We start from the raw sequence: 24,333 nt of genomic DNA, 5'->3' as shown, positions 1-24,333 counted from the left end.
TCAAAGGTTAAGGCACCTTTACAGTCTGAAGCATCCATCTCACAAACCTACACACCAAATAGGAGCTAACAGCTCTTAGTCACCTCTTGGTTAAATGAACTAGAAAGAGTTGCTTAAGTATCTTGCTCCAAGGTATGTTTTCCAATCCCTGAATCATTCTTATAAATCTCTGCTGATCCTTCTGAACCTTCTGAAGTCTGAACAGGACGAAATACTTTACTGTGTGTATTAATATGCATTAACATGGACCTGTATGTGGTAAATCTGGTAATCTGGCGAAGAATTAAAGTTAAAATAATTCATTAAACCACAAGTAGAGGAGACATTTACCAAGAAAAATACCAGCGAAAGACATTAAATTTGCCACTTCAAATGAGATTTTTAACATGAAAGCTGAAAACTAGATTATTGACTACTTGGAATGTAATCAGGTAGCTGCTGCTCAAGACAACTGACTTCTCTCCAGCTTTCATGGCTTCAGTAGATGCTAAAGTGAATCCTGTTTGTTTTTAAAATTAATTGCCAAAACTAAAATACTTTTTTCTCAGCATCGGTTGAGCTGTTTTTATGTAAATTGATTTAGCAAATAATGTAGGACTTGTTGAAAGTGAAATAATAAATCTGTCACAAAAACAATGGACCTCTCACCAGCTTGCTCATTAGTGGCCCCAACAGCATGGATCTCATTGACTTCATACTTGCTCCAAAGTAAAAGTTATCATCAAGTACATAAAGAATACTCTACTCATAAATGATAACTAAGGCACTTTTAGTATTATTTTATTCAATGGATTTTAAAGATACAATACTGAGCATTGGATGAAATTACTGTAGAACCCTGAAATGACTGTAGAGACCTGTGCGTGAGATAATTTTCTTCTGAAATGCTCTTTTTCCTGATACTGTGGGATTTTGCTAAGCTTTACTTAAGGAAAAATATTACCATACAAACTCCAGCTGTGTAAATGTGGTTTTAAAAGCTTGTTGCATTAAGCCTTTATTTTACTCTGTTTTACCTAAACTCTTACCCAAATCCTCGCTTTACAGATGTGGATATCATAAGAACTGTGGTCTTTGAAAAAGTCCAGAACTGTATTTTCTATGTATCACCTATTTATATTTTAACAAATGATACAGTTTCACTAGCTGAGTCCTTTGAAAACGTTTAGGACCCAATGTTAACACAAGGCTCAACATAGAAATAATTATTATCTGAGATCAAACATGAAAGAAAGCTCAATTTCTTTTCAAGTAAAATGGATTAATGCAGGAGGAAGTCAATAGTGCTAAATTAATCCTGAAAGTTAAAAGCAAGGATTGCAATGACATTAAGGGTCAGAGATGAGTTGACCTGCTGTGGCCATGGCTATTTAATTTAATTAACATTTACATTCTAAAAAACCCATTTGCAAGTACTAAGTAATATGGTAAATATGGAACAAATTATCAGCAACAGCAGGGGAGATTTAAAATATGCATCTTGAGTTTGGAGTCACTCAGAAACCTGCAGTGATGCAATCACTCAAACAGAGTAATCTTTATGAGTTTAACTTTGCCAAGAATGCATGTACAAACGGTGTTCCAGAGGCTCATTCAACGCAGATGACACACAAACTGCCCTGGATTGTCGACATACCTCATCCATGTGGGCCCATGCCTGAATGTTTTTGCACTTCAGGTGTTTCCTAATGACTGAGTGCAGTGGGTTTTGATCTCTTTTGATTTGGAAAGCTTTTCTAAGGCAAGATGCAGATCCCTGTATAGTGAATCATGGCTGGTGGCTGTGGCCATGAGATTGAGATGCTATGACACCATGTTGAGGTGCTGAGGGGACGCCTGCCAAGCCATTTCTGTCACAAACCACCGTGTTTCTGTCAGAAACCACCACCCCCGGGGACACCACAGCCCATCTCCCCTAAGAGCCCCGAGCACAGTAACTACCTGGGGGGCAAGCAGCCAAGGCAGTTGGTGATGAGGACGCGATCCACGCAGGCCAACTTCTTGTGATGCACCACCAAGTCCAGCGCACGGCCCACTGTCAGGCCGCGGCTAAGTGCCCTGGAGCTGTGGAAAACACGGGAGGTTTGTTGCTTTTTTTTTCACCCCGCTCGTTTATAGGTACTCGGATTAGCCCCCCGCGAAGCCCGCAGAGCACGTTGGCACATAAAACGACCCGCGGGGCGCCCCAAGCCGAGCCCGGCGCCACCGTTACCTCAGGCTGCCCAGGAGAGGGCGCGGCGCAGCTCCCGCCCGCCGCCATTTTGTGAGGGCGGCAGGCGAGGGGCGGCGGGAGCGCGGCCCGGGTCGGGCCGGGCCGGGCCAGGCGAGGCCAGGCCAGGCCAGGCCAGCAGCGCCTCGGCAGGTATCGCGGCCATGCGGTCAGGAAAAGCCTGTGAAAAAACGTGTAAAACGTGGGTTTTTTGGAGCTGCTGCGGGTCTGCTGGTGTCCAAAAGGCCCCTCGACTGTCCACACAGAAAAGCGTTATCGCGCTGTGTGTTTGTTGCTACAGCAGCTGTGGGTTGCTGGGGTGTAAACTGTGTGGCTCTGCAGAGCCAACCCAAGGGGTGTATTTAGTAGCAAACTAGTTAATAAGGTCATACTGATTAAGGCCAATAAAAATACATTCCTCTTTAACAGAAAGTTAAATTGCAAGGTGTATTAAATTCGGTTTGGGGTGATTTATTTATGATACACAGCAAATGTAAAAGCATAAGGTAGGAGTCTGGTCTTTAGAAGAGGTCATAGCTATATTTGTATTGAAGTGGAGCTCTGCAAAACTGAGCAGCAAAACTGTCTTGACTTCAGCTAACCTGCTGCCCTCGGTAATGGCCTTTTGTAAAATTCACATCTCTGGGCATTTAAGACAGGGTGAGGCATCCTCAAGCTTTGTCCATTCCTGAGCCGCAGCACACAGAAGTGTCCTTTTTACCTAATTACCACCTGTGGGGACAAAGTCATAAATGTTCATCTGTTGTCAGGCTAAAGAGTCAGCTGCAGGAGTGTGGATTCAGGTTAGGACCATGAGCACATAGTAAAATGTTCGTTACACGCTTCTATCCAAATAGAAAGATACAGCACTGCTGAAAATCATGCAGGGGTATGTCCACCTCTGTAAGACGCGGTGAGAAGTCAGTGGCACTCTGTGGCTGCTCTTAAACGGTACCTGAAACAGCCCCCTCCAGCTGAGCCTGTGGTGCATGCGTTTGCAGTTGGTGGATCTTACATCTGGAGACAAGCAGCGTGTAACTCGTGTGTTGGATCAGAGCCAGGGTTAAGCCCCCAGTAGTCGAAGCTGGATCCCTGGTAGCACTCGTGATGGGAGGTCAGGCGCAATGAAAGAGCCCTAGTAGTTTGAGAAGGAACACACCAGCACCTCTCCTGATGGGAGGTCAGGCGCAGTGAGCAGGAGGGCCCCCCTCGTGCTGGCAGCTCCGTTCCAGTGCTTGGCTGGACTCCAGAAGATTAAAATAGAGCCTTAGACTGTCCCCTCGGCAGCACTGCCAGCCAGAGCCCTGACAATCCTGGGGTTGTACTCAAACGTGAGTCCCGCGGGAGCGTGGGCTTTACCCTAACAGCTGAGGCACTGAGTAGGTCGAAGCCGGCAGCCTTATTGCTCTTGTGACTCAGACTCAAGGAAGAGAGGGATCAGGATGGAGCCACGAGAGAGAAGGGGATCAGAATGAACCCACAAAGCACAAAAGGGGGAAGGAACAAGTGTACCCCAGAAGAAAGCTTGAAAAAAATCTTTGTTCTTCCGGGGCCATTTTCCAAGCACATATAGCCGCGAGAACTGGGTATTAAACTGTTCAAGCCGAAGTTCTGATTTAGCTCCTTTCTGTCACCATTTCAGGAAAAAAAAAGCAACGTTTTCCTTTCTCAAGCATTTTAAAAGTAGTATGGGAAAAGGTGAAGGCCATACAGGTTCTTGTGAAGAGCCTCTGAATAGGTGGCAAAATCTTCTGTGGTCCAGAAATGATCACAGCTGAGGGGAACTAGAGCCACATTCCTGTACATATGTGACTAGTATTAAGCACTTAAACAAAATGCCTGATTTTCAGAAATAAGGAGCACTCCTGAGTTCTGCTAAAATCAACCGCAGTGGCAGATATTGGCATTTCTCAGAGAACGGTATTTCAAGCCAGTTATCTGTTAGGGATTTCTCATCACTTAATGTAGGCATCCACACTTAACATGTTTTGCTTCAGTATTTTTCAGAAAGTGATTACAAACAGCAAACACTGGACAAAACATTTTGACACTGCCTTTTTTTTTTTTTTTCTGGGAACTCAAATTTGGTTGACTGAATTTTTAAAATCATTTATTTTGAAAATATCACATTGTTTCAGTCAAAAGAATGCCCACCTCACCAAATTCAAAGATTCTATTTTGATATTTCCAAAAATAAGCATTAATATTTACTGGTAAAAAAGGCTGGTTTGTCTTTAAATGGACTTTACTGTTAGTTTATAAAACTCAAAAATTGCTGTTCAGTTTACCATTTTTTTTCTCTGCAATTGAGTGTGTATGTGAGTAGAAGGGGGGGGATTCTACCTGATTTTTTCCCCCTGCATGTTTGCTGTAATAAAAATCAGAATAATTAAATCTGTAATTCAAACAGATAAGTAACAGAAGTCTTGCTGATTAACTAGGACTAATTAATTAATATTTAATATTTATTTTAAAAGCTAAGAAAATAGAAAAAAAATTAGTAACTCCTTTCAAAATGAACATATATTTCTTTGAGATTTTAAACACAGTGGTCTGGGGAAGGAAATGGTGAAGCTTATTAATAAAGATTTTTTTGTGTATGTGTTTGCAAAATAAGCAAGCAAAAAAAAATCAACCCCCAAACTTTTATTTAAAGACAAAATTAAAAAATACATTAATAGTTCGCTCAGAGAGATGACAGTTTATATAAGTTAATACATTTGAATGGAACAACAAAATGGTTTTCTTTTGCTGTCAGAAGAACAAGTCAAAAACATGCCTATAAGAGTTTTTTAACTTCTTTCCAGTTGGTTTAAAAGCATTTCAGTAAAACAGCATAGAACACAGAGGCAATTATAAAACAGCGCTGTCTGCAAGAAACCATGGCAAACTTGCTATAAAGGTCTGTAGGAATCGCACTGTTCACCTACTTATCTTCTCATGTAAAGATAAAATCTTAGCTCTGGGCAAGCAAAACATGTGAACAACCTGGCCCTAAAAATGCATGGTACATGCAAAAGTGCATCAAAGTCATTTAAGTACATGCACACAAGAAATCCTTCTCTATCTTGTGGTGTTTCTTATAGTTAATTTCATAGTAGTACTGTACATGACTAAATGCTCGCATTTGTTTTTCTCTTTTACTAACTTAGAAAACGTGATAGCAATCTTAATGTTTTGAAATTAAAAATCAAGGAAGCAGAAATGACCAACAGTCACATTTTATCTTACATTTTAAGAATTATTTTGCTCTGTTGTTTAACTCCACTTTGGCTGCATTTTAGTTAAAATATTTTCCATGTGTGAAAGTATCCACAGATACTCCAGTAGGATGCTGTTATTCTGAAGCTTGCATTGAATTGGCATGTCATGGCTGAAACACAAACATTCATCAACATTTGCATTACCATATATACTTGTGCACAAGCTATGGATAATAGACTGATGCTGTAGTAAGGATACTAGCCAGAAAATTGTGTCCCTGCTCTGTCACAAGCTCTCTGTGTGACCTTGGGCATGTCAGTTATTCCAGTTATGGCATTATCTGTACAAAAGGGAGAACAGTGCATGAAACATTGAAAGGCTCAGACAACATGGCAGCTAAAATACATTTAGCAACCTGCTCGTCTTGGAAACAAAGTGAACAATTACCCAAAGCAGAAACCCTCCAATGTCTCTTCAACATTCAAAATGGGATTGTTCTTATTTCTCTTGCTTATATAGAGTAACGCAATTTTGTATTACATTAGAAATGTTGCTGTGCTTTTCTCTTCCTTGTATAAGAATATGTGAAAAACAGAATCACAACAGAAGAGTGTGTTTCACTTTTATAAGGTAGTTGCCTCAGTAGGTAATATCTGGGGTGTTTCTCGACTACAACCAGATTATATATACCCACAATACCGTATGTTTACAATGTGGCTTGAAAGCATAGATTCACACCAGAAATAAACAGCAGATTCTGTCTGGCTGTCATTGTAAATAGACAGCTGAAAGCTACAGAGCCTGTATGAGAGCCTTCAGGCTCAGAAAAAAAAGGGCTCAGTCTGTCAGCCTGCAAGATTTTTATGCTGTTCATTTCTTTGATGTGAAGATGCTTGTATGCCAGCAACTTATTCTGCAGGTATCACACAGATTAGAAAGATGCCATTTCAAATCCGACTACCCAGATATCACTCTTGTATTAAGGCATGTACATTTATATAAAAAGATTTTCAATTTCTGTTGATTTTGATGGGAGATTATTTTCACCCACAAAGTCTGGAAGCCATGCCCATTCAATTTAGATTTCTGACAATGCAGATCAAAATCAAAATTTGGAGACCATATTTCAAAGCTTGGACTTAGAAAAATTTCTTTTCCAGTAAAAACAAAAGAATTCAGAGAAAGAACACAAACTACAGTCAGATGTCCATTGATTGTAAGGCTCACATACATGGATACTTGGTGATGGTCAGAACCTATTTAAAAAAATACAGTTTAAAGATTATACAGAAGTACACATGGTATGTAGGATTATGTGAATGCATAGACTAGCATTTATTTTTGTTAATGAGGGAGAAGACTTGAAGTACATGATTTTAGTAGATCATAGGAGCTGTAAGAATGCAAGAGCACTTCAGGTCTTCTAAAGCTTAAAAGAGCTAGGTTTCTATGATATGAGATCAAACAAAAAATTCTGTTAAGAACATTTTTATGACAATGATTCACTTGAATAAACCTAAGATTTCTTTTACCAACCAATCTTTTTTCTAAAATAGTATTTAATATCTGAAGTTATAAAAAATATTTGTAGTCTTGAAAATTATTTTTATTGTCTATTTTATGTACTATACATGCCTCTTTCAGGAATTATTAAAGAAGCATGAGTCATACGGCACTCATTTACTCTTGGCTCATGGCCATCCTCAATATATATTTTGCTATTTTCAAACCATTTGTAGGTACATATGCATGAAAATATTGTTGTGTCAAGTCCCTAGATCACAGTTAGCACAGCATACATTGTTCATCTATATATTTACAAAGTTTTAAAGCACATAAAATTGTGCATTATTATGTACCAAAGTTTAAACTTTAACATACGCTTGGTTGCATATATAGCAACAAGTTACAATAAAAATCTGAACAAAGACAACCAATAAACAGCCAAATTGCTATGTACAAACAAGGCAGGAAGCAATTAAACACTGCCTTGCACATTTCACTTAAATTACTTTTTCTCTGAGGGGAAAAAAACAAACAACCCCTCTTGCCCTCCCTCAGGCCCCCAATAACCCTAAACAGTCTTCATTTTTTTCAGTGAAATAACTGGAACTCCCATTGCATTCAGTAGGGGATTCATTTGCATAATATGGGAGAGAAATTTGGTCCCTATTATAAAACGTAGCAGTATGTTATGCCCTATGTGTTTCCCTCCCAGTACCACACAGCAGCAGGGTGGGCTTGCTCTCTGAGCCCTTCTCAGACAACAGTGTCTTTGACATCCAGGGGAATATTCCATGAGATAAAAACTGTTTTGTCTTCCTTACACGTATCATTTTTTACACCAGTGTAACTGTGTTGTTTTTATGATGACTCAACTGATCTAGATCCTCGGCTGGTATTGAGAGAGCCTTGTGAGTGAGTGGAGCTCTGCTGATTTATACAAGTTGATGAATACCTGACTCAGCTTCAGTGGAACTACTCTTGCTTTAATGGTGCAAAAGAACCTTGAATGAGGTCTAACGAGAGCAGAATTGGGCCCAAACTGACCTTTATATAAAGTAAAACACAAAAAGTCTGCGTGTTTACCTTAAAATCTGCTTAATAAATTACTACAATTCACAGTTTGAAAATAGATCAGTTAGTGCTACACCAATCACTTTCTCTTATTTTAGATCATGTAACTTTTCAAAAAAAAAAAAGAAAATGAAAATAATAATTAATAAACATAAAAAATCTGTTATTATTTGATAAACAAAATAGGAGGTTTTATGTAGCCTAGTCACAGAAAGCTTAATAACACTTTACCCTTCTATAGGATGACTGGTTTAAAGGCTAAATCTTGCCCAAGATGCTGTGATACAAAAAGGCTGAGGAAAATATTCTAGCGTGACTCTTACATCATCCCTAAAGCACAGTATGAGAGACAGTAAACTGGGTAAGAGCTCCGAGCTAGTAGCATCTACACAGCTTCCAAAAGTATACGGGGCCTGCTCCAAAGTCCAGTAAAATCAACAAGAAAATTAACAAAATCTTAGTGACTTTGCAAACACTTAGAAGAGATGCCTGTAGTTTGTGTCTGCACAGAAGAGGGACAAACTACAGGCCAGAGCACATTTCTGGAGTATAACTCTTCAGCCCTTCTTGGGGAATGTTGCTTTTGGTTTTTGCAGAAAATATACTGGCCAACAGCTCTGCCTCACACTTCTGGGCATGATTTAGCCTTATGAATTCTCCTTCATGAAATCAGAAGATAAATTATATTTAAAAATAAAGTATTCTAGCTATTTAATGTTTTGCTGTAGTAGAAAAATCAGAGACCTACCTTGATGAAGTCTCTGTTGTCTGAAAATTCAAGGCCCCTTTTCTAAAAATACGTTTTGCTGATGGCAAAGTTCAACACCTCAGAGAAATTCAGAGTAAGTTTCCAAGTTGTATACCATATTTTCAAATACACTATACCCTTGTTGTTAATAAGGCTGTATTGAAGTTTTACGTAACAGTCATGAGCCATGTGTTTGAACACCTTAAAAGAGTTGACCAGCAACTTAATGCATTTCTTTATACCATACGAAATGTAAAGATGCACCATCTCTTTCCAAAACACTCTAAACATAAATGCTCAAGATAAAATATTACATCCCTTAGCACCCCCTTTAATGCCTGTATTTAAAAACATGCATACTTCAGCAATGAAGTATTAATTTATAGATTTCTCCGTGTGCCCTTACTGTATAGAAAATCGAATTGTTTATTAATATCTAAAGGCAAAGCAAAAACACATGCAAGTATGGGAAATAAATGCTTTTTAGCCACAGGTATCATCAGGCAAACTGTCCACAAGCGGTCTGCCTTTTTGTATACACAAAGAATTGTTATTGTAAACCTTGCAGTTTACCTATATCTAGCTTCCTACCAGCAGAAACAGGAATGTTGCAGACTGCAGGAGATATAGGTCTACTGCTTTTTTGTAGGGTTATAATGTTTAAGCACTGTGTTTTTTTCTGGCCAGTCAAGTCATGCCTAGAAATTAGGAGGGACTGGGTTCAGCCTAGGCAAAGATAAACTGCCTGAAAAACACGGGACAAAAGTCCTGTGCCAAGATGTAAGAATAAGAAAGATAGATATCCAGAAGTTTGCAAAACCTAAGTACCCACTTCAGAGCTGAGCTTCAGCTGATGTAAGTGGGTACAGACTCATTTGAATGAGCTGTTTGCTGACTCACAGAATTCTAGTATGCTCTGGGCTCTGAGCCTCAGTGTTTCCTGTGCCTGTGCAAGAATCCTCAGGGAGGGACCCTAGCTCCAGTTGGAGGAAGGATTCCTAGTGATTAAAGCAATGGTCTAGGTTCTTAATTTTAATTTGATTCCTTACTTTGAGCCTTTACTCTAAGGTCTGCTCAGAGCAGTCACTGAATCCTTCTGTGCCTCTATGAAGTGGGGATAAAAGTGCTGAATTTCACAGGATTCTTCTGAATTGCTGTAGCTGCTTGTGAAACATGAGAGTGATCTTCCTAAGAGAACCACAGAAGTATTATGATTAGTATTATGACAGTGCTTGAAAGACATCTCTTTCTACTATCTATTTATCTCTGGGTGTTCATTACTATTCTTTTAAGGAGCTGCTTTACGCTGACTCACTGAATTGGCAGGAATAGCAATTTAGAACAAAGACAAATCTATATATAGATTTAAAGATATATATATCTTTCAAAAGATAACTCAGTGCTTTATAACCAAAAGTATTTCAAGTCAGAACTATCCTTTACTATTTTGACTGTTTAAGCTTTGGAAGAGCCTCAATAGGATCAAGGAAGTATGCCTCATTGGACATCACGTAAACACCACTTCCATATAACAAGGTTAAAATGGAGATGGTGTAGACTGTGGCTGGCATTTGCACTCCTAGATTCAAATTCTGTCTTAGCGCTTGCATGTAGGCAAAATTATGATAAAGTCAAGCCCTTTCTGCCAGCAAAAAATCCAGCTCTTTATTAGATACTTGACTACTTCTGGAAAAGCCCAGCACCAGGAGTAGATAACAGATTTTTACATCCTTATCTACCCAGCAGTGTGTACCAGTTCTTCTGCTGTAGATTTTACTACTTCTTGCCCTCACTGTTTTTTGTTTTGTTTTGTTGTTGTTGGTGGTTTTTTTTTGTTTTGTTTTTTCCTGAAGAGCCAAAGCAAAGCAAGGTGGGTTTCATTTTAGGAACATCTTCTTTTATCTCTTCACTTTCTGCAAAAACATATGGCCTCAGTATATTGTTATTTTTATTCTTTAATAAACAGTTACATGGCAGTTTTGCTTAGAGGCTAAACAGGTCAGGGGAGCATGGGCTCGATGCTGTATACTAGAAAACAATGTAAATTATTTTGACTTCTGAATACAACATTACTCTGGCTCTCCCTGGTAAAGAGCCCTCTGCTACTGAACGTAATCTAATGTAACAAGCTGTTGCTGCCTTTAGTGACAGTAAAACATCACTTTTGGTGCTATGGTTTGTGAGTTGGGTTTTTCCCGTGCAATTCCATGTGGCATAAAACATAACACAGTGTGTCCTTATAGCTGCAAGTTGGCACTGACACTTCTGCTCCCCCATCTTCTCACCCACAGGAATTTTCAGTATGGGTCCCATTCAAAGCCCGTGGAGGTGAACGGCAGTCTTTCCATCCTCACTGAGAATTGGATCAGGTAATGAATATTTTTGGTGCAAAAAGCTAACTTCCCTCTCCCCAAAAAAAGAGAATTTAAAAATGTAAATCCCTTATAGAAAGGTTTTGCCCTTATATCACTGCAAGGACTCTTCTTGGCTTCTGCATACTGACCAAGCATGAAATAGTGAATAACATTTATTTTTGAATTTATGGATTGAGTTCACAGGGATTTTAATAGCACTGGGGTTATGGAAGTGCTATTTTAATAAGGACCACAGATCATGGGCCCAAATCCTTACCTTCACCTCAAGGACTTGTAAACTCAACTATTTAACTCAAATCTCTTTATTGGAGGCCTTAGAATGTATCCACCTGGAGGCTGAAAAATTGAAAGGTAGAGGGCTGCACAAACATGGAGTGAGGGAATTTAACCAGCAGGAATGTGGCCTATAAAATTAAACTTCAAGAACTGTTTAAGAAAAATTAAAGCTTGTTCAACAGCTGGGGTTTCTCTCTACATTAGTTCATTTCTCAGTGACTCAAATGTTATGGTTCTCATTCATTTTTGAGATCATCTTCTGTAGTACTATAAGTCTTATTCTAGTTGCAAAGGACAAAATCGTGACTCACTGTGATCTGCCTTTAGACAAACATGGAGTGCTAAAACACCATCTTCTACCCTGCTTGTGATATTAATATTTATCAGTGGCACAAATAAAAAATCTTAGATTCAAGATGCACCCCAAATTTCCCTAACTGGAATTGCCAGAATATACCAATTTCAGACATAGAAATCAAATACCCCTGAATATACACTGAATACTCAGGAACAAAAGTAGGTGCATTTCTTTCTAAAGACTGCCTGAGAGTGCCTGCAACATAAAGAAATGTATTCTTGTGTGCTGGGCAGCAGAAAAGACCAACCTTCACTTCGGTCTTACTTAGATCATGCATATTATTCATTCAGAGCTCAGCTTCATTCTGTCTGTTCTTGACCTCAAAGGTTGACTGCCTTTTAAGCCTTTAAAATAGCCTGCCACCTTTTTTGAAATCTAAGCTCCTGAAGGAAAAAAAAAAATAAAAAAAAAATGCCCACACCTCAAACAGTGTGATAATTATTATATCAGGCTCTGGCAGCATTCAGAGATGGTGCATGCAATATCAGTGATAACTTTTGTATTTTCACTTCTCTGTAACTGGCTAGAAACTCTGGGATAATTATATTACTAGATCAGTTAGCACTTTAGTTACATGCAACCTATATATATTCAGGAGGGCTGAGAAATAGAAAAAAATATAGGAAATGGTGGAAAACACGTTAATAGAATATTAGGACACAGTCCTAACATGAGCACACCAAGGATGTTACAGAGTCTGCTACATTGCAGTCAGAACCACTCATGCTTAAAATTTTTCATGCTTGGAGATAGGTGAAAATCAAGAGAACTGCAAAAACTGATTACTAGATTTGCATCCACGAAGTGTTCTGCTATGTGGTGACTGTTAGGACCCTACCTGCAAAACTGACAATGCAAATAATAATGCTTGCATCGTGACAGATACCGCTGTAAGACCAGATATCTGGAGATGAAGTCAAATGATTAGGATTCTTTAAAGTGACACAAGTTGCCATTTTCAGAAGCTGGATTTTTACAAGTGATTTTGAAAGTATGGCCCTGTTTGTATGATGCTCACTATCTCCTTGTGGAGCAATGGGAAGCAATGTAGAAGTCTGTGGTTAAAGCGTGCTGCTGAATACTTCTGAGACAGCAGAACCCAACTGATCATCTGGATCCATTTTCTGTTGCATAGCATTGTGCACATCCTTATGTTCTACAGACTGCATGCTCGCTCCCCAGGAATTGTTCTCTTCACTCAGAAGTGTTGTTTTATAAGGTTCCACATATATCCTATGGACATTCTGCCTCGATTCCTCATACTTGCCTCTTCCATCTTCTGGAAGGCTGGATGCATGAGGTAAGAAAGTGCTCCGAGATCCATCAATGGGAATCTGTAACTGCTCACTGGAGGTAGGTTCTTGAGATAAATCTGAAGATCTCATGAGATGCTGAGTATACACGCCTTCAGACAGAGAGGCAGACTGTGTCTCGCTGTGCACACGCAGCCAACGATGATGCCTGCTGAAGTAGTTGTAATGTTGATGTTTCCCTAGCTTTTTTTTCCCTAAAAAGCTCAATGGCTGCTTGGAGCTAGAGGACTTGTCTATGCTTTTTGATATATTCCCTGACATTGTTAGATTGCTCATATACTCTGTGCAATGTTCAGCATTAGTATCAAAGGCACTACACTCTGTCAGGCCTTCTTTCAATGTTAGGCAAGGCTTCATGTCATGGACTTGGAGAACATCAGGTGCACTACCACCCAGGCCACTGCCTGCCTGCTGGGATATGTCATGTGAGGAGGAGTAAATCAAGTCTAATTCTCTGGGGCTTAATGCATCGCTGGAATCATAGTCACTGTCAGTTGGAAGGAATACTTCAGAGCAGCCTTCTTCATCTGAGCAGGGCTGGGAATCTGCAAGAAGAACTCATTAACACTAAGAAGACGAGCACAAGGGAAAAACTGCTTAACTGTCACTTATGTATTTTTTTCTTAATTCAGAATAATATCTACAGTCCTGAAAATATACATTTGTTTCCTCTGCAGAATTTTGTATGGGCCTATGTGACAGAAAAGACAGTAGTCAGGGAGTTTTTACAGATATGTTACAGAGGTGGTGGCAGAACTAAGAAAAGCAGAGAGGATTCATTTATTCAACTAAACAGAGGGAAGAATTTGAATTTGAATTGGGATTAAGTTCCGAAAGGATGTGTTTTCTTTTACCTTGCCTTCACCACATTTCATAGAGATGGCTATTTGGGAGACAAAGAAAATCTAATCCAGGTTCTGGTTTTATTAAAGATGTTGGTTGAGTTACTGCAGAGTGATACCTCTCTCTGTCTGTGAGTAGGGTGCAAGTGCATTTATATACCAGAAGCTTGAGGCAAGGCATGGAGGTAGATGACTACCTTTTTCCCTGTTGGCTTAATTATGTATGTTCAAGCCCAAAAACAGACACACACAATTCAAATGTGAATTTGTTGAAAAAAACTCACACTGGTATTGAAATCTCTGCTGTCCTTTGGCTACTGAAAGACCAATAACATAATAAATAGTGGCATATGTGATAGAACAGATTGATGCTCCATAGCTGTGGACAGTTTGTGGACCCAAAGAAAAAACCTGTAGATTTTATACAGTGCTGGCTATTCACTTTGACCTAGTATAAATTACACTATAGTGCAACAATAAAGAATCAATCCCATGCAGGGCAAGATAATGCTGTAGGTTACATGGTGCCAGAGCTAAGGATTATTCTGTGTTCATGATCTGTAATACAGGGAAAATTTAGCATAAGGTGCTGAGAAAGAACACCACCATGTAATGGAAAGAATCAAAGCACTATCATGTTTGGGTTTCTTTCTTTTTTTTTTTTTTTCTTTTTTTTAACCTAGTCTAATCAGAGTAGATTTATATTTTTTTCTTAACTGCAAAAAAGTGCCAATTTGAAAAAACAAAATAAAACAAATTATTATTACCAAAATGGTCATGGTTGTTGTATAATGCAGCATCTATTGCTTTTGTTTCTACTGTTTCATTTATTCATTGCTTATAGACAGCTCAGAAGAATAAGGGCTTACATTTTTATGCAAAGTCCTTCTTCTGTTAGCAAATTAGGTGCTACTGTTTAATTTGTTTCATTTTTACTCGCTGTGATCTATTTCTTTCATCAGTTTAATTTTCCAGCTGTTCAGAGAAGCAATAATGGCCAATGAAGTGGGTACTTATTAGTGTAATTTTGTGTTTTAAAGTGCCTGGCTAAAGCACTGAGAGCACTGAGGTATGTGAAAGTGGCTGTTGAATCAAACTGGACTACTGGCACTAAAATTTGCTCTATCAAAACAAAGCAAGAGGAGCATAAGAATGAATTGCTCCAAAGCAGAGGAGTAGTCAAATCATGGAAAGAAAATGGCTATATTATCACAGAAACAGAAGGTGAGAAATGGATATTATGGAAAAGTTTAACTTAGATTCTGGACAAATTGTTAGAAACTATGATAAAGAACAGACAAATATGTGAGTGATGATAAAGAATTTGTAGCTTTTGTTTAGTAATTTGTATCTCACCAATCTAGTGAGGCTGTGAACATATGCACAGTGTAAGAAGCACTAGTATGTAGGCATCCTTACATTTCTGAAGAGCTTTTTGAGAAGGTTCTTTACCAAAGATTCTTAAGAAATGAAGCTGTAATTGAGAAAGAGGGAAAGCCCCTTCCATATATTAATAGCAGATTGTTGGTGAAGACAACAAATGGAATAGGCACCTTTCACTATGGATGGACTTTACTAATTGTGGAGAAGTCAGTGACAGGACATTAAAATGATCTGGAATAGTGAGATGATAAAGTTGGCTGATGATGAGCAATTATTCTGAGTAGCTGAAAGGAAAAAAAAAAAGTAAAGGCTATAGAAGGATCTCAGGATAGTAAGTGGCAAATGATTGGCAAATTGATTGTTAAAATAACCTTGGCAGGTATTGGAAAAAATTACTCCTTTTATAAAATGAAATTCAAGAACTGTTATAATTAAAAGTGAGTTCAAAGATTTTGCTTGATGAACAAACAAAATTCTCTTACCACTCACAGCTTTTCTCCTCTGGCTTCTAGCCTCAGGTGAGGGGGGCGGTGAAGGAAGACAATCTAGATGTGAAGAAGTTGAACTGATTTTCTTTTGAGAGTGTTCTGAAAGATTCACAAGCTTCTTTATTGGTAGGCCAGCTGCTGGCTGCTTGTATCTGGCATACTGCAGTGCTTCTGTGATCCATCTCATTTCCCTCCAGATATCATCAATTTGCTTTTGAGGAAAAAAGAAATGATGAAAAACTACAATTAATCTGTATATTAATTTTGTGTAAGTGTGTAGTTTCAAGTGCCTAAGTAGGTGAGTAGTCACTGCCAACAGACAGCAGACAAGCAGGCTCCCTGACAGGAGACTTCTGATTTTAGATGGTCTGAACTGCCTTTGGTTAGGTGCTTTTTCTCGTTCAGCACTGCAAGGTCTGCCTAGGATCAGACTTTTAAATTAAATACCTCAACTAAGAACTTGGAGTTAGGACGGATGAATCTAGGCCTAAGCTCTGACACAGAAAGAAATGATAATTGTCTTTTGATGGAGCATAAAGTTTGACTAAATTTGTAGCACACTTGAAAGTCAGTTTTGTTTTGTATTGGAATGAAATCAAGATGTCTCAAGGATTCTTGTGAACCCAGAATTATGTTCAAAAGCAGAATGCTCAGGTCAAACCCTGTTTTTGAACAGAAGAATATATGTGCATGTGTATATGCATGAAGGGTTGCAGCAAACCTGTGAGACAAACTGCACGTCTGCTCCCTTATCTTTTTAGCCTGTATGCATTTTAACAGTATAAATCTATACTAGGACAGTTCTAACTCATGCCTGTTGATGGCAATAAGACACAAGTGCCTAAATCAATGTCAGGATACAACGTTAAATATCTATGCAAAGATGCTGTTTAATGTGTGTCTTGTGAGTCTTCTGATAATGAAGACTTTCAATTTCTTCAGGCAATTCAAGATCTTTGATGACTGAGTAAATGTTGCTGCAATCAGTGAATGAGATATAGCTGTGAATATAATATACATCTGCTGCGGTATCCTTTCTAGAGCTTCCCTTGTGCCTCTCTTCTTGCAGAAGCTTCTGCATTTAAAGCAGTGAGCCTTCATATTAATATTGCAGTGTTTAAAGGAAACTACCTTGCAGTTACACAACCTACATTCTGAAAGAATATAAAGGACAAACAGCCTTGGGTCAGTAAATGGGCAGGCAAAAGTGAGTGGTACTTTGTGCAGTGAGTATTATCAAAAGCGAAATAACTGAGGGATCAATGAAAAAAGAAGACTGTAAACTGATATATTCTAAGACCAGTTGTCCAGCACATCCTCTTAGCTGGAGATAATTTTTCACAAAAAGCATAATCAAACTGTGGATTTCTTGCCAAAGGATACTTCAGATTAGACAGAATAGCTAGGGTATTTCTTGCAGAGCCCTGTTGGAGATAGGATAACTGGATAGCTATTTTAACCTAGTATGTCCATTTTTATGTAGAGGTGAAATCCTGGCTCCAATGATGTCAGTGCAAGCCTTGCCAGTGAGTTAATTTGGGCTCAGAATGTATACTAAGAAAAGCAAATGGTTCATTCATAATCTGCTTTAATTTCAAGACTTCAGCATAGCTCCATGAATAAAATACAATTGTGTGTCCAGTTAGCAAACTTCTCACCTATTTGATTTTGAGGATCTTATATTTTCTTTCTGTAATCCTCCTTCAACTCCAAACAAAATCATACTGCTTCCAGTTTATGAAAATGTAAATCTTGTTGGTTCTCTCCCTGATGCCACTCTGTAGTGCCTTACAGTACAATGAACCAGTCATTTTAATGAAGTGTAGTTCTTAAATAATTTAGGAACATTTGAAGCATTATGCCCAGTAAATTACATTTTAACTTCGATTTCAGTTTCAGTGATTGTAAATTTCTTGTGTTACTGACTAACATTCTGGTAAAGATACTGATTATCTTATCTGCTTATCTGCTGTTTTTTTTTTTGTTGTTGTTGTTTTTAACTTTTTAGTTGCCCTCTGACTCCTTTTCAGAACTGCATTTATATAGACTCCCTTGCTCTTTACAATGTTTGGTTTGTGTAGTAACTTCAACACTGTCTTAGATCTAGGATCACAGAACTGCTCTCGCGGTTTTGTGGTCACCACTGAAGATTGCGGTATGTGGTGGGCTGAGATATTTTTGCCAATAGGTGGAATACAGCTGGTTTTCATTTGAGAGGAAACCTGACAAGGCTAATACACTGTCACAATAATTCAGCACAAAACACTGAAGTTTAAAATATTCTCCCATATTTTCCCAGCATATGTATGTGACTCAGACACCGGAGAAAAGGAACATAGAACTGTCTATGCAGTGTATATGTACATACATTTATTTTTGATGTGAAGAGTAAAAATTTCCCAGATGCTCCTGCACGCTGGGGAGAAACCAGAGTTTCTAAGTGTGAGAATAGGAAGATGAGAAGGATGGAGATAGTGGGGATGTGCAAGCAAAATGGTATATTTCTCTCTGCTCCCCTGCAGGTTTCCAACAGCTCTAAAGCAGATAAGACAAAGGGGATATGAATTCAGAAAAAGGAGGAACAGAGATATTATCATCTTGTTCATAATTATGGAGAGCCAAACATGTTATCAATAAGTGGTTGTCTTGGCCCCTATTTCAACAGAAGGTTGCTTGTATATTAAGAATATAGAGCTGTAAACTGATCTGCACCTCACTTGTAGAAGGACAGATAACTGGGGGACTGAGGCAATATTTCTGCACAGTGCTGTACAGACATACGAACGCTTCCAGGGTTAGCTTGTCGTCTTTCACACAGAGCTGCTTTCTTCCCTGTGATACTGTCGATAAAGATTGTTTCTACAACCTAAGATGAATTTTCATTTTTATTTTTTTTTAATTGGCAATTTATTGTGGTGAAAAATATCCTCAATCCCCTAAGACAGATAAAAACTATTACCCAAATGAATGCCATGTACTAGCCAGGCACTAGCTTACCTTGCATTAGATGAGAGTAAGTTTTACAAGCAGACTGACACAGTTCTGTATAACAGTCTAGTATGACTGTCATTTGATTTTACCCGTAAAAATCCTTGTATAAAAGCAACAACTAAGAAAATCATGTTCTGGGCTTGAATTTCATAAAAGCAGAATTGCACTTTTGATACAACTGCTCTTTTTATGATGTCTGTAAATAATTCTCCATTTAGATTTCAAATTACAGCCTTATGCAATTTTTAAGAAAGCCACCTTAAAATCTCATTGGAATAGTCAGAAACAGACTATTACCTGTATGTAGTCTATAACTTGCTGGTGTCTTTGTTTGGCTGCAGCGACTTCACTGTCTGAAATTGCTTCCCTTAGGGATTGCTGGGTTTTCAGAGAGTCCAGCTCTATGACAGCAGAAAGGCGGCAATACAGGCTTATAAATTTTTCCTTGTAACAGCAAAAATGAACTGTGAAAAGACCAAGTGCAAAGGAAACACTTATATTCTGGTTATGAAATATGAAATCCTTAGCTTTCAGAACACACATTTTATTAAATGTAATTACTAACTCTCTGGATGGGTTACTTTAAGCTAGAAATAAATAACACAGGCTCTAACTCTCCTCTCATTTACACTGGACTTACTCTGTTACTTCATCGATTTCAAAAGAGTCATTTCTAATTTATATCTATGTGAAGGGATAATCAGGCTCTTAGTATGCAACTGCAGAGGCTATGTTGCCCATGATAGCTTAAATCAGAAAGGCTGTTTTTTCTGAGGCTCATCATTTCTTTCATCAAGCAAGCAGTGACATGGTTTTCAAAGGGAACCCATCTTTTTGTTTGTTTGCTTGTTTTTCAATTGAGTGTTTCAGAATGAAAGTATCGTTTTGGAAGGTGATAACTTTCTTTTGGCCTAGGCTAACATAAATCAGTAACTCAAATGTAAATGGCAGCATTAAAAACATTTCAGTGATAAGACAGTTTGAGTGAAACAATTATAACTTGGATAGGTGTTATCACTTAGCATCCTCTGAATTCTTGTGCAAAAGAGTAACACAGAAAGCTCCAGACTGACATCTTGCTTTGTGTAATTTGACTTTGCGGTAGCAAAGAGCTATGTGAGCTACCTCTGAAAGAGCTAAGAGACAGAACAGCTATGAAGCCACGGAGCTTCACAAATGTTAATTTACCTGGCCTCTTAAAGCTATATTGTTCCAGAACCTGCATTTGCTCAGACAGAACTTGCCAGTTATCTCTGCAAACTGCAGTATAGACATACGAATCTTGCTGAGGGAGAGCAAGTTTTCAGAAATACTTCCCCATTCATTGCAAGCATACAGCATGATCTTGTTATACCAGTGAATGGCAGCTGGATTAATACTGCTACTTTTCTGGATTGGGGCATGATATTTTTCAGGGTATTTCAAGTGCAAATGCATACACTCTTCTTATCACAAATATTAAAACAGAAATAAAAACAGTGCCCCAGATCTATTTATTCCTTGCAAACAACATGAGAAGAAAAGTTAAGAATTTCTCAAAATACGAAATCTGATCACAGAAACATGATTAATGTAACAATAAAGGCCTAATCTGAACACAGAAATCCCACCAAAAAAAAAAAAGAGAGAGAGAGAGTGGGAGAAAGAATTCTACCTTCTGGTTTCCCAATGATGCCTAGATATTGCAGGGATCTAGTCTGAATAGTGTGTGGTCTTACAGTATATATGCCATATGTGGTGGACTCTTGAGTGAATTACAGCCGCGGTTTCAGCTTCAGTGCTGAAGTTTCTAGCCTTTGTGGTTTTAAGTCAGACCCTTTAATGTTACTTTAACAAATGTTACTTCAACATAGTCTTTTGTGGTTATGCAATTATATAGTTGGTAGCCACCAGCTAATGGGGAATGGAAGCTTCTAATATTTGAGATGTGAATCACAGTCACTTTATAGAACATCAGGGATACATATATAATAAGTCATATAGAAAATGTCATCTGCCTTTGGCCAGATGACTGCTTACTTTAAAAAAAAAAAAAGAGGTAAAATTCAGCTTTCCATACTGTTCTCTCTGACAAGAATTGCTTCCTCACTGCAGCAACATTGCTAAACAGAGAGGTCTACACCCAGACTGATGTTTTAGAGATTACTTTGTTGCATGTTTATCAGCACCACATCATCTTGCTTGGTGTCTATTGATTTGTCAGCCCACTGCAAACTACCTTCCAGAAGTGAGCATGGCTCCTGCCCATGGTTTATGTACCACGTGATGGGAGTTAAATAGTTTGCAAGACCTCTAATACGAAGATGGATTACACCAGAGATGAATATACTTTGTGCATTAATTTGCACAGTGAATGCAGTAGTCACCTCTCATAGGGAGAAATAATATGCTGAATACACAGAGTCTAATTGTAGACCTCAGGGTTGCATGTCAAGAAGACAGTAAATCTGGCATTAGGGCACTACAGCCACATCAAATGCCACAGCCATGTGACCCAAAGCACTGAACTAATTACGTTAGTTTTCTCTTGAAGGGATAACTTTGCCATGGCAGACTATACACCAGCTCACGTATTGTCTGTCTGTACCACTCATAATTTTATGGCAGCTCAGCTGTTATCTGTCCTCCCACAACCAGGATAAAAACCTAGAGTTGTCATGGGCACCACTTTGTGTGCTCTGGCTGATGTGACATAAACACAATCATATGTTCCTGCCTGATTCAAATCAAATTTGGGCTGCTGGATGATGGTAGGTCACAGATCTACTATGACTGCAGAACCACAGCTTTAGCTGAAAGACCCTCCATTAATTTCCAGCTACCATTCCCCCACATTAGTGACTCTACCAGCACTCAGCAATGACATATAGGAAATATGGTGGTGATGGTAGTGGTGTCACATAAACACTAGACAGATATATCACTGAGGACCCAGTTGCCACTAGAGACCTATTCTGTAGTGGCTCCTTGTGGACTGTCTCCATCAGTTTTGGCTCTTACCATTCTCTCTTCTCCAAGGCAGAGTAAAGAAATGACAAGCAGTTTTACAGGCCAGAAGGAAACAGAGGAGACTAATGCATAAGGCGCAGCAGTCCCCTTACTCATCATATTCTTTCTAAAAAGAACTATGAAGTCTTTGTGGGCTGCTTTCATGTGGAGCCTTTCTTTACTCTGTGGACCAATGAGAAAGAAATGAGAAATAGAGGAGCTTAGAGCTGAAGCATCTTCTGCTTTCAGTTAGACAGTTGTAAAACCCTGTTTTGGAGGATTCTTACCTAGTCAGCAATGCAGTTCAACAGGAGGAGCACAGCACAGTGCTCCCTAAAGAAGTAGATTCAAGTCTAGTACTTTAGCATTTTTCACAAAAACAGGCTTTTCTTGCACCACAGCAATAGGACTGAGTCTCCCACATTTTTTTTTTCCAGAAATCAAAAGGAAAGAGATGACCCTGAGCTAGAAACTCCACTCAGACCTTTCACAAAGTTGTGAGGGAGTCAGACCTTGAGTAGGACTATCTGTAAGCAGGAGCTGCAAAAATTCTCCTCTTCAAAACTGGTTATTCTTGTGACAACTTAGAGGGATGGTTCTTTTTTGCATCTGCTTTTACACTCCAAACTTGCCATGTTGTAATTTTTTGATTCTGTTTTTTAAAGAACATCGTCTTCCAAATAAGCTTGTAGACATACTGGATAACTGTGGGCTTTGCTCTATGCTTTGCATTTCAATAATGATTGCTTCAGTATATGCTTTAACTGCTCTGCTCCCTCTATAACTTGTACACAGTTATAGGTAGTGTTGTTGCCAAAGCCATCATGTGATTTATTGACTCTCCACTGGGACAAGGGGGAAAACAGATACAACTTTGTGATTTTATTATAAGGAGACTGGGTTAATATTTCTAGGTGAAGCAAGCTACTATACCGAGTTCAAACATCTGAAGAGGGAGGTTAAGAAATCCTGAGTGTGGGGTGTAAGGATTATTCTGTCCTGGGGCAGTGCAGACGTCGTCTGAGGCGGGGAGCAGGAGAAGAAAGGAGACATTGTGACCCAGTTCCAACACCTCCTGTGTATACAGACGGAAGTGCTTAGCCTGTAGAGGGACACGCGCGGGGGAAGAAATAGGAGAGAATTACAACATGGCACTTATATAAACAACACCCCAAATGATATAAAACATTAAAGAAAATTTGCACAACATCAAGCTCGGAATTTTTATAAAACATAAATATTTGGGGGGGGGGGCTCTAAATGTGGGTTCATGTCACTACATAAAATAAAGATTTAAAGCTGCAATGTTCCACATTAAAACAACACACAGGCACAACCCCCCTGAAAACAACATTTATGTTTCTTATTAGGCAGAAAATGATCACATGCCATGTGCTTTTCAAGATTATGATTGCATAATTATGTGAAAACATGAAAATGGATTCAATTAAAAACCTTTAAGATTCAATTTAGGGTTGGTTAAGAGAAATATGCAGCTCTCCCTCAACATAGCACTGAAAAGGTTTAACAAGTGCTGCAGCAGGAGAAAATGGCACACACAGGATTTGGCCCGAGGCTGCTGTATAGCTGCTGTGTGCAGCACTGCATTTTACACTGGGTATCCAACAGTGTCACTGTCCATGATTCTGTTTGCCCCAAAAATAATAAAAATACCTAAGTAAATCTCTTGAAGCAAAAATTCAATTCATTAACAAAGAAGTTTGGTCCTGAATCATCAAAACATTTATAACTGTTTAACTGCAAGGTCATGTTTATGTCTATCCCTCATGCACAATAGATGAACTTAAATGCTTGGCTGAACTGCAGCCTAAGGAACAAATTGCACATTGATTTCAGTACTTTAGTCCCTAGCTTAAAAAAAAAAAAAAAGATGCACAAAAGCTATAACATCCAAGAAAATACACTAGCATAGAGACCTGTACAGAGCCCTATTGAATTACTGACTGACCACAAGGCAGCACACCATCTGTCTTAATTTTGGATTTACTTGAATCTTGGCTCTTCTTAGGCTAGAAGGTGCAGCACTGATGGATTCCTTTTTAAAAGTAAAGCCTAAACCTTTCAAAATCAAGAAATGTAGAACCAGATTCATTTATTTTAAGGCCACATCTTTCTAGCTGCACAAACAGATCTTGAAATGAAATATAAAGATGATTTACTTCTACTGTAAGACCTCTTTACCCTTGTAGACCAAAATAAAATGGAATTCATGTAAACAAGAAACAAACTCCTTAGCTTATTTTTTCATGGATCTTTCACATCATAGATTATCCTCCCTGACTTCTTTATTTATTCACATATGCATTTCTTGTACCTAAATGTAAAGCCAGAAGCCAGATACCTCTCCTCACCCACAGCAATCTGGAAATCTGGAGCTATGTGTTTTAGAAGTCTTATGTTTATGTGTGTGTGAAAGAATTGCAAAGTGCTGTGTCTTCAGCAGGCCTTTCACCTTCAGCATTACATCCAAAAGAACAGTCAGTTGCCATGCTTCACTGGGAAAATACCTGTCTGTCTTTGCCAGCTGGGTGAAGGTGCTCACAGCTACTAGAGTTTCATG

General features: G+C 38.6%; 1 protein-coding gene across 13 annotated transcripts in view; it reads right to left on the bottom strand.

The window, feature by feature from the left end:
• Positions 1-24,333, bottom strand: part of ANKFN1 (ankyrin repeat and fibronectin type III domain containing 1) — a 225,121-nt gene that overhangs the window by 84,515 nt on the left and 116,273 nt on the right. For 8 of the 13 annotated variants that reach the window (XM_083805345.1, XM_083805343.1, XM_083805340.1 and 5 more), the window contains 5 exons: positions 22,686-22,854; positions 19,062-19,228; positions 15,768-15,984; positions 2,213-13,605; positions 1,942-2,064 (listed from right to left, as the gene is read on the bottom strand). In XM_083805345.1, coding sequence (XP_083661471.1) covers positions 12,809-13,605; positions 15,768-15,984; positions 19,062-19,228; positions 22,686-22,854 — 1,350 coding nt within the window. In that variant the 3' untranslated portion in view covers positions 1,942-2,064; positions 2,213-12,808. The remainder of the gene's footprint in view (positions 1-1,941; positions 2,065-2,212; positions 13,606-15,767; positions 15,985-19,061; positions 19,229-22,685; positions 22,855-24,333) is intronic. The other 5 variants (XM_083805338.1, XM_083805349.1, XM_083805346.1 and 2 more) reach the window with 5 other exon arrangements.

Source organism: Anser anser (genome assembly GCF_964211835.1).
Source record: "Anser anser genome assembly, chromosome: 19".
Taxonomy (NCBI): Eukaryota; Metazoa; Chordata; class Aves; order Anseriformes; family Anatidae; genus Anser; species Anser anser.
The sequence above is the reverse complement of the archived record's forward strand: the minus strand, read 5'-3'. Positions and strand labels throughout refer to the sequence as shown.